This window comes from Orycteropus afer, unplaced genomic scaffold, assembly GCF_000298275.1.
Source record: "Orycteropus afer afer isolate SDZICR_OR568_19922 unplaced genomic scaffold, OryAfe1.0 scaffold00094, whole genome shotgun sequence".
Classification (NCBI taxonomy): Eukaryota; Metazoa; Chordata; class Mammalia; order Tubulidentata; family Orycteropodidae; genus Orycteropus; species Orycteropus afer.
Genome location: NW_006921681.1, coordinates 6,932,985 through 6,948,742, shown reverse-complemented (window position 1 = coordinate 6,948,742; position 15,758 = coordinate 6,932,985). Strand labels below are relative to the sequence as shown.

General features: G+C 37.0%; 1 protein-coding gene across 1 annotated transcript in view; it reads right to left on the bottom strand.

Annotated features, from left to right (window-relative positions):
* Positions 1–15,758, bottom strand: part of KIF1B (kinesin family member 1B) — a 232,230-nt gene that overhangs the window by 160,038 nt on the left and 56,434 nt on the right. The window contains exons 2-4 of the mRNA XM_042781192.1: positions 10,233–10,309; positions 8,559–8,738; positions 6,057–6,122 (exon numbers count right to left, since the gene is read on the bottom strand). Coding sequence (XP_042637126.1) covers positions 6,057–6,122; positions 8,559–8,738; positions 10,233–10,309 — 323 coding nt within the window. The remainder of the gene's footprint in view (positions 1–6,056; positions 6,123–8,558; positions 8,739–10,232; positions 10,310–15,758) is intronic.

Genomic DNA, 15,758 nt, shown 5'->3' with positions numbered 1-15,758 from the left:
GCATTGAGGATGAGAAAGACAGAGAGAGGTACATGGGAGGTACAGACAACAAATATGAACCTTTTTGCACATACAGTACTGTGTTGTCAGTGAAGGCAAACATGGTATATGGATGGATAGATGGGTGGACAGGCTGAACAATAGGTATGTCTATGAAATGGGGAGTGTATCCAAGAACATATATAAGGTTGGCAGACAATGGTCCTATAAATTTATGTGAATGATCAGAATTCCCAAGTGTATAGTAGAGTTGACAAGGGGAAGGTTGTGGTCACTGCTTGCTCACAGCCAGCTACCCAGAGGGACCAAGTAGGTTTGAACTGATAGCAAACTATGGAAGTAGATTGCCCAGTCTTTTGGTTACCTAGTGCCTTCCTCTCAGAAGGCAGGAAGAGATAGGAAAGAAGAACAAAAGAAATGGTAAACAGAGGGAAGAAGTGGGAAGAGTGTTGTTAGTGTTACACTGTCGGGATGGCAATGTCACACACACAAGAAAGTGTATAAACTGCTGAATGGAAAACCAATTTGCTCTGCAAACTTTCATTCAAATCACAATTAAAACAACAATACAGTTACTTCCTAGGAAACCCTATGAGGCAGTTCTACTCTGTCTTACAGGGTTGCTATGAGTTAGAATCCACTGGACAGCACACAATAACAAGAAAGGAATTTGATAATTACCCACTACCCACACAAGGTCCTTGAGTCAAGAGTACCCATCTCTTCCTAAACTATTAATAAGCATTGGAAAACACACTGTGACTTAATAGATTCCATGAGGATGTGTGTGTGTGTGTGTGTGTGTGTGTCTTCCTTCTGCAGAAAATGGGGCAGTCTACTTCCGTAGTGATACCAACTCATAGCCAACTCAAGTCGACTGAAAGCAACCCCTCGTTGGATTTGTGAGGCAGTATCGACTGCCCCATCTTCCTTTGATACATACATACTTATACACACACATATGTGTATATATACACAAGAGCTCTGGTGCTGTAGTGCTTACGGCATCTGACTGCTAACCAGAAGGCTATCAGTTCAAACCCACTAGACACTCCTCAGAAGGAAGACTGGGTGTGGTAGTTAAGTTCATGTGTCACCTTGGCTGGTTAAGTGGCTGGCTAAGTGGCTGGGCAGCCGGATATAGTATTCCCCATGATGAGACTGGTAATCAACTCCATGGTGGGATCTACCACAAGGCACTGAGTAGCTGCCTTCGGGATGTGGTCTGCTTCCCATATATAAGGAAAAGCCTTGGGGATAGTCTCTAGCTTATGGCATGCTTGAACCCTGCATGTAGCTATGTTGTTGTTCAGCAGCCTGCCATGCTCTGCTGATCTTGGGACTTTCAATGGACTTGAGTTAATGGCCTGCCGTGTGGTTTGGTAACATCGAGACTGTGCCTTTTTATTTGTAAACCTTGGGCTTGTCAGTCTCAGCAGCCAGCAGCTGTCTGAGTGAAGAAAAGCCTCTAGCTGCAATGGGCCTGGAGCTGGAGGCAGAGCTGAAGCCCAGGGTTGAGGGGTTTTCACCTAGTCCCTAGAGCCTGGCACTATGAACTTGGACTTAAAGCCTCCAAATTGTAAGAAAAACTCCTGTTTGTTAAAGCCATCCCATCTGTGGTGTATTCTTGTCAGAGCAGCACTAGGTAATCAAAAGATTGGGCAATCTACTTCCATAGAGATAACGCCTCGGAAACCCAAGGAGGGGTTGCTATGAGTTGAATCAACTAGACGACAGTGACTATATACATATACATACGTATATATGTATACAGACACACATATATATGTACATATATACATATATATGTATATATATGAAAAATCTGGTGGTGTAGTGGATAAGGCATTTGGCTACTAACCAGAAGGTCAGTGGTTCCAACACACCAGCTGCTCCATGGAAGGAAGATGGGACAACCTACTTCTGTAAAGATTTAAAGCCTCAGAAATCAACAGTGGTTGTCATTAGTCAGAAATGACTCAACTGCAGTCAGTGATTATATATATATATATAGAGAGAGAGAGAGAGAGAGACAGAGAGACAGAGAGACAGAGAGAGGGAGGGATGGGTGAGTCAGTTAGTAATTGGGGATTACAGTGTGGTTCTCCAGAAGCCGGGAAATAAGACATCTATCTGAGTTAAAACCACAGAACATCATCAATATTCCACGTATAGGAAAGAAAGACACAGGGAAAAGGTAATCACAGGGAGGAAGTGGGAAGAATGCTGTTACATTGTGGAGATTGCAATCAATGTCATGAAACAAAATGTGTATGAACTATTGAATGGAAAAACAACTTACTCTGTGAATTTTCATCCAAATCACAATAAAAAGTTTGAAAAAAAAAAGATAACATAAAAGGACAAATATTGTATGACCACATTGATATAAAAAGGAAAAAAAAAAAAAGATCATCATCAATATTCCAGACCAGGCGAGACAAAAGAAACCAGTGACTCTGATAATGATCACAATGTGACTAAATGTGGACACTGTCTCAACTAGAGGGATGAGGGCTGATCAGCACAGAAGCTGATTTTGGCAAGTCATGTCCAAGCCTAAAGGAGGAGAGGAACCCTCAGACAATAATACTGCAGGAATTCTTGTCCTTTCAGCAGGACCTTTCCTATTATGGAGATGAACACAGTAGGGTATCATTTCTATCCTGAGGCAAATAAACATTTAATTAATCTAATCAAGTCCCTACAATTCCATACTCACCAAACAATGAACAGGATTCCAATAAAGGTCTGTCCATAGGAAGAGACTATACCAATTTGCTAATGTGTGTGTTCTGGTCTGGGTAATAAATATTCTTCACGAAAAATTAACAAACCAACATTCTAGTTTTATCCCATCTATTGAATGATCTTCTCTCAAGAGGCTGACTTTGAAGAATGGTTCTATTCCCAATATAGCTGTAAAATCAGACCTAAAGCAAGGCTGTGAAGTGAGGTATACTTACTTCATAGGAATCACACTACTCTGTATCACTGAGCTATTCAAGGATACCGTTTAATTTCTACATTTTTCAACTTTAAATTTCTATAAACACATTTTCAGAGGATCTGATATTGAATCCTATCTCCATTTTTTTTTCCTTTTCACTCAGTCTCTGATCTGACTGATGAACTGTTTTTATGCTGTATTTTAAAAACAGTTGAGAAAAAAAATATATATGAGAACCCTAACTCACTGCAAGAGTGAAAACAACAGGACAACAAATATTCTTAAATATTCTTTCCAGTAGCAGGTCATTCTAGAAGGTGAGGTTTTATTTAACCATTGTTGTACATTTAAACTTGTACTTACAATCCTAAACCTCAGGAAGGTGTTACCTCTTTTTGGAAAACTTGACCCTTTTCACATAAGATGTACAACTAAAGAGGTTAAAGGCTGACGTGCTCCATTATTTATTCCCTACTATCTTGGTCTATCCAAAGTCATCATTATTTTTTAAAAACAATGGTTGCAGAATAAGACAAGCTATTTAGAGAGTTAATTTTAACACAAATACCTTCAGAGCAGCACGTTACTCTCTTAAGCGTATGATAGCTGCAAAGCACAATTCTTTTCAACTTACAAATTTATACAACCATTTTTAAAGTAAAGGAAAAGACTGAAAGCATCTAAGGAATTAATAATAATAAATAGTAATTTTAAAAAAAGGAAATCTAGAGCTTACTTAAAAAAGCTAAATTCTCTGAACAGGTTCATGTTAAAGAATTTCAGTTACTAGGACTTTTCAGTTACTATGAAGTAAATTTCAAAAGGAAGGAGCTAAAACAGTTTCAAAAGGTTCACATAAAAGAGAAAATGTTAATGAACTAAAATTATTTGTATGTATATGTATGTGTGTGTGTATATATATATATATATATATATATATTTTTATATATATATATATATATAATATATAAATAATCCTTTAGACATCTTATAGCAAAAGCTAAGGTAAACACTGAATGGAAAATAACCTTCCAAATTTATAAGCAATTATGGGGGTGGGGTGAGCACATAATTTTTTAAAAACCTATGTCAGTCAAAAAAAAAAAAATAAACAATATTAAAGGGGAAGAGGTCACACAAATGAATAGAAATATTTAGCACCCTAAACTCAAAGGGGCATATGAATAATTTAAAAGATGTTCAACCACACTAATAATCCAACAAATTCAAATTTAAGCAAGAGTGAGCAATTTTCAGTAGTTCTGGTGGCACAGTGCCTAAGGCATCTGACTGCTAACTAGAAAGGCTGATAGTTTAAACCCACCAGCCACTCCTTGGAAGGAAGACTGGGCAATCCTCTCCTGTAGTGATACCACCTCAGAAACCCAAGGAGGGGTCGCTATGAGTCAGATCTGAGTCGACGGCAGTTAGTTTGGTTTTTTTTTTGGTTTTGAGAAATTTTCAAATTTAAGCTGGTTTCAGAAAAGGACATAGAATAAGAGATATCACTGCTGATGTCATATGGATCTTGGTTGAAAGCAAACAATACCAGAAGGAGGTTTACCTGTGTTTTACTGATTATGCAACAACATTTGACTGTGTAGATCATAACAAATTATGGGTAACAATGTGAAGAGCTGAATTTCCAGAATACTTACTTGTGCTCACGAGGAACCTGTACATAGGCCAAGAGGCAACTGTTCAAGCAGAACAAGGGGACACTACATGGTTTAAAATCACGAAAGGTTTGTATCAGGGTTGTACACTTGTATTATACTTATTCTATCTGAATGCTGAGCAAATAATCCAAGAAGGTGGATTATACGAAGATGAATGTGGCATCAGGATCAGAGGAAGAGTCATTAACCATCTGTTATATACAGATGACATAACCTTGCTTACTGAATGTGAAGAGGACTTGAAGCACTTACTGATGAAGACAAAGACTACAGCCTTCAGTATGGATTACACCTCAACATAAAGAAAACAAAAATCTTCACAACTCTACCAACAAGTAGCATCATGATAAATGGAGAAAGACTATGTTGTCAGAAGGAAAAGTTGTACTGATTTTCAATCCCACTAGGAGATGTAAGCACCTATTGTATTCTTGCCAGTATTGCTGTTGTTAGGTGCTGTTGAGTCAGTTCTGACTCACTGACCCTATGTACTATGGATTTCACTTTACCTGGATCCACAATCAATGTCCGTGAAAACAGCAGTCAAGAAATCAGACAATGTATTGCACTGGGCAAATCTACTGCATAAGACCTCTTTGAAGTGTTTAAAGAGTAAAGATGTCACTTTAAGGACTAATGTGTGCCTGAACCAAGCCATGGTATTTCCAATAGTCTCATAATGAATGTGAGAGCTGGACAGTGAATAAGGAAGCCTGCAGAAGAATCAATGCATTTGAATTGTGGTGTTGGCAAAGAATACTAGAACTACTAGGACTACTAGAACTACAAAGACTGCTAGAAAAACGAACAAATCTGTCTTGGAAGATACACAATCATAATGCTCCTTAGAAGCAAGAATGGCCAGACTTCATCTCGCGTACTTTGGTCATGCTGGTCAGAAGGGACCACTGCAGAAAGATATCATGCTTGGTAAAATGGGTCATCAACCATATGGATTGACACAGTAGCTGCAAGGATGGGTTCAAGCATAACAACGATTGTTGAGGATGGCGTAGGATCAGGCAGTGTTTCATTCTGTCGTGCACAGGGTCACTATGAGTCAGAACTGACTCAACAGCACCTAACAACAACAACAAATACTGGGAAGAGTACAATGGATGTTTACATCTCCTGGCTGGATTGAAAATCAGTGTAACTATTCTTTCTAAAAGGCCATGTGGCAATCCAAATGTATTATTTGACAACTAGGATACACACAAATAACCAAAAATACAAGCATACACTTATGAACACAGATTTAACTGCAACTTAATTCATTAAAACCAAAACTTAGAAATAGCTTAATTGTAAAAAATTGTATGAATGATTAAGTGATCTATAAAAGTCATAATTTGGCACCATTTACAAGTAATGTTTGATGGAATGCAGTGCAAAGGCCTCTGGTTTTAACTGTGGACTATACTCACCTCAACAGAGTACGACATTTCTTCATTACAGTTGTCATTGATTTTCTCAAATAGTTCTTCACATAACTACAGAAGCAGAATGAGAGAGGTGTAAGTATGACAAATCAGAGAAGTACTAACTTACCCATGAGTTCTAAGTGACTCAGCAAGACCCCCTCTCTCAAAATATTAATAGCGTCAATACTAAGGTACAATTAATGATTCAAAAAAATAAAAGGAAACTATGAATACATTCCTCTCATCTAATCTTTATTCTCCCTCTGCATTAGTGCCTCTCAATATTGTTTCCTCAGGTAGGGAAGCCACATTTGAGGAAAGAGAGGGAATTATGTGTCTTATAGGGGGGTTATGTCATTGGCACATTTAAATATATGTGGATTTTATCTTTCATACTAGGATAATTTTGACTGTAGTATCTGTATTATTGCAGCACTAAAACTATTAAATTATATTTTGCACACTTATTTATCATGTTATATAAGATTTATTGTTATATATTGCCAGCTACTATATATGTTATAAATTGGGGGGCGGGGAACTGAAGGGATTTTCAACAGTAATATTGACTATAAAATTCTACTTTTACCTCAAAGAGGTAGATGCTATTTACTATTGTCTTTATATTTTCTTTAGACTCCAGTCTCTGTATGAGATGCTATACCACTACACAGTGACTTTCTAAAATATTAATTGTTCTAGATCAGGACAATTACAAAATTTCATGCTCCTTATCCCCTGAATATTTAAAAATATGTGCTATTTAAATTAAAATAATTAATAAAAATCTACTGAGATTTCATTGGCTATATCTTTAGAATTAAGGCAATCAATATACATTTTGAAAATGAACTTATGTTTAAAATTCTCCATAAGTCTAAATAGAACATAAAATTTATTACAAGTAAATTTCCTAAAGAATAATCATTTGTGAGATGCTTTTGCATTAAAATAAAGTGCTCTAAAATTCTAACAGAAAAGAGATATATATGTAATTTTCAAGAATTCCAATAATAAATTAAAATTAAAGTCAGCTATATAATTTAAATGCTTAATTGTTAATAAATATTAGGTTTTCAGGAAAGAGAAATTAAGTGTGGTAACAAGATAAAACAAATACAGTTATTTAGCATAATGTGCTATAATCTACCAACTATTATTTTATTGCCGAAGAACTATTACATAGTGGCGAAGAGCAAACACTCCAGAACTACCTTGTCTGCATTTGGATCCTGGCTCTGCACTTACCTGGGTAAGTGATATGACCTGTGCCTCAGTTTCCTTAGCTATAAAACAGGGGTAACAATAGCACCTAACTCTCAGGGTTATTTGAAGAATAGATAAATATTTGTAAAGCACTTAAACCTATGCTTGGTACATAGTGAGTGCTACATATTTTCTCGAAATAGCATTATATATAAGTTCTTATTACTATATATACAAAGGATAACTGCCAAAATGTCCTAAACATTTAATTAAAGGAAAAAAACGTATGCTAGTACGTGCAATGCTTTTCTGAAAATCTAATATTTATTAACAATTAAGCATTTAAATTATATAGCTGACTTTAAAATTATAGTCCAATAATGTGGTAGCGTAGTGCCTAAGGCATTTGACTGCTTACCAGAAGGCTAGTGGTTCAAACCCACCAGTCACTCCTTGGAAGGAAAATGGGGCAATCTACTCCATAGTGACCAGTGCCTTGGAAACCCAAGGAGGGATTGCTATGAGTTGGGTCCAATTTGACGGCACACAACAACAACAACCCATTAGAAGCAGCAGCTATTGTTACCTTAAGTATTTTATTTTCAGAACACAGGGACAGTGGCAGTATGCTTATGGTAAAGAACACTTTAAAATTAACTCCAAATATAGTAAATAAATGTGAGCCACATTCCTGTTTTAAAAAAGGAAGTTCTTTCTAAATAATTGTTAGAATTCTTCTTCATTCTCGAAAACTGCAACAAAAGAAGTAATAATAACTCATCTTGAAAAAGGAAATCTGACTATATAAAACTCAAATTGATATTATTCAGTTAATTAAGATAAAAGCAAAGTTAGTATTAGCTCAATAAAGTTAACAGTGAAGTATCTCTGAAAGACATATCTTATGTACATCACATATCTCAAATGTTCTACTCTCTTTAGTAAGAAAAGTTAACTTTTTAAATAAATGTTTCATGAGATTAAGCCTTTAATATTTAGTGAGTATTACAGACATGTTTCATAGGTTGAGAAGTTGGTAATACTTTTCAAAAAACAAAATACTGTTACACTGGTGTGCGGCACAATGTTTACAAAGCATTAATTTTCCTGCCTTTACAGACAGCTATACACATGTCTGTATCTGCCACTAGACTATAAACTCTTCTGATGGAAAGGAACAGATTATTCACCTTTGTGCCTTGCACACAATAGTCCCTCAATAAATATCTCCTATATAAAAATAACCGTTAAAGTAATTTAACACTAAGAATAATGATGAACAGAGTTTTGTTTTTTAACCTGTGGAATGATGCCAGCTTGGCTTTCTTCTTGTTTACCCATCATTGTATAAGATTTTCCAGCACCAGTCTGTCCATAAGCAAAAATACAGACATTGTATCCCTCAAAGGCATGTAAGAGCATTTCCTTTCCAATGTCATTGTACACACGATTTTGAGATGCAAAACAGGGATCTTCAGGCTATAAGGGTTAAAAGGACAAATAAATCACATTTTATTCAAATCCTTTCCTATATTTATTTGTAGCTTCTATATAATAAACCAACAGTGTTTGGAACCAGAATAATCACCTCAAATATGCTATAAATTTATAAAATCCCCACTACACAGTTTAAGGAGCTCTGGTTGCACAGTGTCTAAGACATGACTGCTAACCAGAAGGTTGGTGGTTCAAACCCACCAGCCACTCTGTGGGAAGAAGACTGGGCAATCTACTCTGTAAAGATTTACTGCCTCGGAAACCCAATGAGGGTCGCTATAAGTTGGAATAAACTCTATGGCAGTGGGTTTGATTTTTGGTTTTGGTTTACACAGTTTATTTTTCTCATTAAACGCAAATTCTCACACACATGCACACAGGCACTATTAGAGTCATCCAGGTCAGCCATACACACTTAAAAATATCCACATGAAATTATCTGGCAAGATTATACTTAATTTTCTATAATTTTCAAAGTATCACACTTCCATTCAAGCTCCAACCTTGAAGCTCCAAGAAGATTTTCCTAAGTGAAAAGTCCAGTCTTTCCCCTTAAAAAAGAGCAAAAGTCAAGTTCACACGTAAAAATACCCCTCTGAACTTGCTCCAGGTAGTGTGGCTATTTCTCAGTAAACACAGCACTCATTAACTGTGCCCTGTCCTTGGTAATTAGATTTTGTTTCTAGTTTAAAATATCTACTCCCCAAAATGCAGAAAAGTTTTAAAACAACAACCAAAAAATGCTTAATATTTCTGGATGGATGATACAGAAGCAAACTCTAGTTTAGGAATAATCTCTGGAAGTCAGTAAGATTTGGGTCCTATATTGAGTAAAGGTATCATAAAGGGCCTTACTCTTCATTTTCCCAGATTCTGTTAACCTGTGTTTTCCCTGTGGACCTGCAGGTGTGTTCGAAAATCCGTATCATTCTACTACGATTTGAAAGAACAAACCCTTTTGCTGTGGTCACCCCAATCTTGCCAGCTATATTCTCTTTACCTGTGCTCCCTAATCCCTCAAAATTTAATTTACAATTAACAATATATTAAACAATCTTCAATTTGGTAATTCCTAAGATCTGTAAGTATAGTGATACTCTTAATGAGAATCCTGCAATATTGATGAATAAATCTTGAAGGGATATCTAAATCACAGACTAAATTGGGTTCACTGTAAATTTAGTGTAAGCAAAATCAGTTTTTGTTTTTATATTTTAGTGAAAATATATGTATCAAAATATTTGTCAATAATTCTGTACTAAATCAGCTACATATATATAAATTTCCATTAACCAAATACTTTATTACAGAGAATACTTCAGAAAGCATTCACTATATTATAAAATGAGTTACAATGGACCACATTTACAAACCAAAAATTGGATCTGCTCTATAGACAAAAAGGAAAGGAAAAAGAAGACAGGAGGTTTGACATTACAGACTGCTAACAGCAGGCTGCACAGTAAGTATACTTACCGAGGTATGAGACCAGTAGGAGTAGTCAAAGCTGAAGGACTTTGGAGCTTCCTTTGGATTCTTTGGGTTAATAATACCTAGAGGATGAAAACATTTAATTTTTTAAAAAATACGTGTATGTTCTTTAGTTCACATGGATGTTATACATTTAAAATATCCCAATCAGTAAATTCATACTGTTCAATCTGATAAAGGGCAACTGAAAAACAAAGGTAATCATATTCTTAAAAGGTGATCTTTATTTGGAACTTGAAAAAATCAGACCAACAACATTTACTGGGTATCATCAGGATTCAGAACAGAGCCTGGTACATTGTAGGGAGCTCCATAAATATTTTGTGACTGAATGTTTATCCTCCCTAAGTAACTAAGCAGTCAAAATTAGGAAATGGGGAAGGTTACTATTTTGAGGTACCTCATATAAAGCTTTGAAATATTTTAGCACATCAGAAATAAAAACTAGAAAATTACTAAATTATTCCAGCCACTCTTTGAAACAAACTTCTGTGAAAATGTACACAACAAAACATACATCCACTCAACCATTTTTACATGTACAGTTCACTGACAATGGTCACAAAATTCACATTTGTTCTGGTTACCTAGTGCCAATCTGACAGGAAATATACCACAAAAGGGATGGCCTTGACAAGAGGAGCTTATTCTCTTACAGTTTGGAGGGTTTAAGTCCAAGTTCAAAGTGCCAGGCTCTAGGGGCTGGGTGAAAGCCCCTCAACCTTGGGGTCCAGCTCTGCCTCCTGCTCCCGGCCCACTGGAGCTAGAGGCATTTCTTCACTCAGACAGCTGCTGGCTGCTGAGGCTGAGAAGCCCCAAGGTTGACAAGTGAAAAGGCACAGTCCTGATGTTACCAAACCACACGGCAGGCCATTAACTTAAGTTCATTGTAAGTCCCAAGGTTGGCAGAGCATACATAGCAGGCTGCTGAGCAATGATACGGCTACATGCAGGGTCCAAGCATGCAGTAGGCTAGAGACCATTCCCAAGGCTTCTCCTTATATACAGGAAGCAGACCACATACCCAAAGCAGCTACTGAGCTGCTTGTGGTAGATCCCAAGGAGTTGATTGCCAGTCTCATCATGGGAAATAACTACCACCAGCTGCCCAGCCACTCAACCAGGCCCAGCCAAGTTGACACACAAACATAACAACCACAACATTGTGTCACCATTCTCCCTAACTCTGTCCATACTGATTCAGTTAACTTCAGACTCTCTGCCCCTAAGAAGTTCTCATCTGTGTTTTAAAGTTAATTATTGTCCATTTAATCTCATATAGATCATTCTTTAAAATAGTACAATGCTCAAGGCAAACATTTTTTATTGAAGGAGCTAAACTACTGTTGTTTAGGGTAAAGATGCATTCATGGGATAGTTTCAGTTCAAGGCTTAAAAGGTGTGAAACAAACTCTTTTCAAACACCTTATTTTCTACGTCAGAAAAGCATTTGATAATGAAGCATCCATTGGAAAGACAGTCTTATTTCTGAAATCCACAGAAACAACAGCTAATATATTATTAATGGAATCACAGAGTACTAATTCATCTGTGGAATTTTATCAACAGAAAAATTAAGTTTTGCTGAAAAGCATGAAGTCTCACTGCCCTTGTTAAAAGAGATTTCTCAAATAAGTAACCCACTGTACTTCAGGGACTGACACAGAATCCTGAAGCTTAACCTGTCTTCCTTTCTTATACACGAAAAGCTCCAGGTCTTCAAATTTCATATGGAACAGCATCCTTTATAACATCTGGTCTTGAAATCTCCTCAAAGACTAGACATCTCAAGTAATCCACTTCTCTAAGGCAGGGCTACATCCCAGTCTAACAGTGAGATCAGATTAAAAAATAAATCTGTCTGGAACAGCTGCTGCTCAGGACACAAATAGCAACAGTTGCTACTGTGCTTAGTTCTCTTGCTGGATTGCTGGGTATGGCCACACACTTATGTTCCAACCTCAAACGCTGACAGAGTATTAATAAGTCTCATATTGCACATAATCATGTGACAAAGAGACGTGGTTCTAGAAAGAACATCTTTCTGCACACATATGGTAATCTAAGCAACAAAATATACTTCTAACCAAAGGGACTACATGCAAGATTTAAATAATAGCCAACATGCAAGGAGTACTAACTCTGAGCTATAAGTACTTTCTGTGTACTGCCATACTTAATAAGGACCTTACTTAATACTTCCAATCATGCAATGAGCCAGAGGTTTTATTATCCTCATTTTCCAGATAAAGCCACCATCACAGAGACATTAAATAACTTTCTCAAGGCTTCAGAGCTAGTGGCAGAACCAGGATATAAATTTGGAGACTTTAGCTCCAGAGCCCCGACTCTTAGCCAAGGCACCTATCATTTAAATGTTTATTCCCAACATGCAATGATTCCCAAAGAAAAATACAGCTTTTTTCCTTTACCAGTTAAAACTGTGAAGTAGGAAGATTACTGTTACTAAAAGATGGAAAGGCCACACAAAACACACACACACAACTCTACTAAGAAAATGGAAATTTGCATCATACTGTGGAAGCTCTGGTGGCATAGTGCCTAACACATCTGAGTGCTAACCAGAAGGCTGGTGGTTCACACCCACCAGCCACTCTTCAGAAGGAAGGTTGGGCAATCTACTTTCGTAGTGCTACCTCCTTGAAAACCCCGAGAGAGATCACTATGAGTCAGATCTGACTTAATGGCAGTGAGTTTGGTTTTGTGTGTGTCTGTGTGTGTGTGTGTGTGTGTGAGAGAGAGAGAGAGAGAGAGCCAGGTTCCAAGTTTTAGTGATCAGTAGTAAAGACAATGATAAGATGTAGTGTGTGACCTCTGAAGCAGTCTTTATCACTGAAAAGCATGGTTAAAATAAATACTTCTAAGTGCAAGAAAATGTGCTGTCATAAATCCTTTAAACCATTTCATTCACCCTTTTAAATACTCACTGGTGGTACCAATTCTACCAAGAACTACTGAAGAAAGAGCCAGTCCTCAGATCCTATCCCACTTTTCTCTCTTCTTTAGTAAAGATAAGGATCTCTGGCAGTGTAGTGGTTAAGGCATTTGCTGCTAACCAGAAAATTAGTGGTTTGAAGCCACCAGCTCCTATGCAAAATAAAGATGAGGCAGTCTGCTTCCATAAAGATTTGTTGTTGTTGTTGTTATGTGCCGTCGAGTCGGACCCGACTCATAGCAACCACTCGTTGGATTCCCAAGGCAGTTATCACTACAGAAGTAGGTTGCCCAACCTTCCTTCCGAGGAGTGGCTGGTGGTTTGAACCCCCAGCCTTCTGGCTAGCAGTTAAGTGTCTTAGGTGCTATGCTACCAGAGTTCTTTCCATAAAGATTTACAGCCTTGGAAATCCAATAGGAATCTCCAGGAGTTGGAATTGACTCAATGGCAGTGAGTTTGGTTGTTTTTTTCTAGCAAACATAAATAAAATCTACACCAGTGAGTAACTTTCTCAATTCACGTGAAATCTTCTTCCTCTTCCTCAATACTACCTTCTCTCAGATTTCTGAAGCTTCTTTAACTATAAATTTTCCTAACTTCTAGCTTAGAAACCAAGTTGCTTTTAAAATAACTGCCTCTAGTCAACAAACTCATTTTAACCTAAATAAATAAACGAAATTACATAATTAAAGAAAGTTATTCATATATTACTTTGGCCAAACAAGATTAAATTTATCCACAATATCTTGTTGTTGTTGTTGTTATGTGCCATCGAGTCAGCCTTGACTCATAGCGACCCCTCCTTGGGTTTCCGAGGCAGTACCACTACGGAAGTAGGATTGCCCAACCTTATTTCTGAGGAGTGGCTGGTGGGTTTGAACCGCCAGCCTTCTGGTTAGCAGTCAAGTGCCTTAGGCACTATACTACCAGAGCTCCTATCCACAATATCTAGAAGACTTCAATTTCTAAATGAAAGGTAGGTGTGTGTGTGTGTGTGTGTGTGTATAAAAAACAACTTAGAAAATGCATAATTCAATATTATTGTTAGGTAGTAGTTTACAGGGTTGCTTAACTTTATATTTACATATATATTTTTATATATACATGTATTTAGAGCTCTGGTGGCATAGTGTCTAAGGCATTTGATTGCTAACCAGAAGGCTGGCAGTTCAAACCCCTCAGCCACTCCTCAGAAGGAAGACTGGGCAATCTACTTCTGTAGAGATACGATCTCAGAAAACCAAGGAGAGGTTGCTATGAGTCAGGACCTACTCGAAGGCAGTGAGGTTTCTTTTTTTGGGGGGGCAGGGGGGTTTATACACGCATTATCTAGTAAATATGAAGAATTTCATAATAAAAAGTTTTAAACCCTTCAACTCTGCAAATGAAAAAAAGATTATTTTAAAGATAAAATGTTAACAGCCTTTAAGCTCATCCGAACCCGCTAAAGCCCATGAACTCTATTACTTTTGTAGAAAATGAACTAGTGTTTCCAAATGTGCCAAAAGATTTTTCTTTCTGAATTAATGGTTGATATCTAAAACTCACATCTTTCTACCCAACTAGGCAACAGGATAACTCAAATCATTTAAAAATACAACTAAGAGATTCAACAAAAAAAACTACTGGAACTAATTGAGAGATTTAGCATCGTGGCAGGATACAAGATCAACATCCAAAAATCAGTTTGATTCCTCTACACCAGCAAAGAGATTGCTGAAAAAGAAATAAGGAAATCAATACCTTTTACAACAGCTACCAAAAAAATAGAATACTTCAGAATAAATCTCAGTAGGGGCACAAAAAACCTATAACAAAGAAAACTACACATCACTACTCCAAGAAACCGTGCGAGATCTACATAAATGGAAGAACATCCCATGCTCGTGGATAGGAAGATTGAACATTGTGAAAATGTCAGTCCTACCCAAAGCAATCTATACATTCAATACAATCCCAATCCAGATTCCATCATCATTCTTTAAGGATATGGAAAAAACAATCACTAACTTTATATGGAAAGGAAAGAGACCTCAGATAAATAAAGCACTACTGAGGAAGAATGACAAAGTAGGAGGTCTCACACTGCAGGATCTCAAAACCTACTATACAGCCACAGTAGTCAAAACAGCCTGGCACTGGTACAACGACAGATACATAGACCAGTGAGCAGAATTGAGAATCCAGAAATAGATCCATTGACCTATGGTCAGCTAATTTTTGATGAAGGGCTGAAATCCATTAAATGGGGAAGAGATGGTCTCTTTAACAAATGGTGCTGGCAAAATTGGATATCCGTTTGCAGAAAATTGAAACAAGATCTGTATCTCACACCACACACAAAAACTAACTCCAGATGGATCAATGACTTTAATGAGAAACCTAAAACTATAAAGTTCCTCAAGGAGAAAATAGGGGCCAGTCTAGGAGCCCTAATTTATGGCATAAATAGACCGTCAAGCATAACCCAAAATGCACAAACAGCTGAAGATAAACTAGATGAATGGGACCTTCTAAAAGTTAAATTTTTATGTGCTTCCAAAGACTTCTGCAAA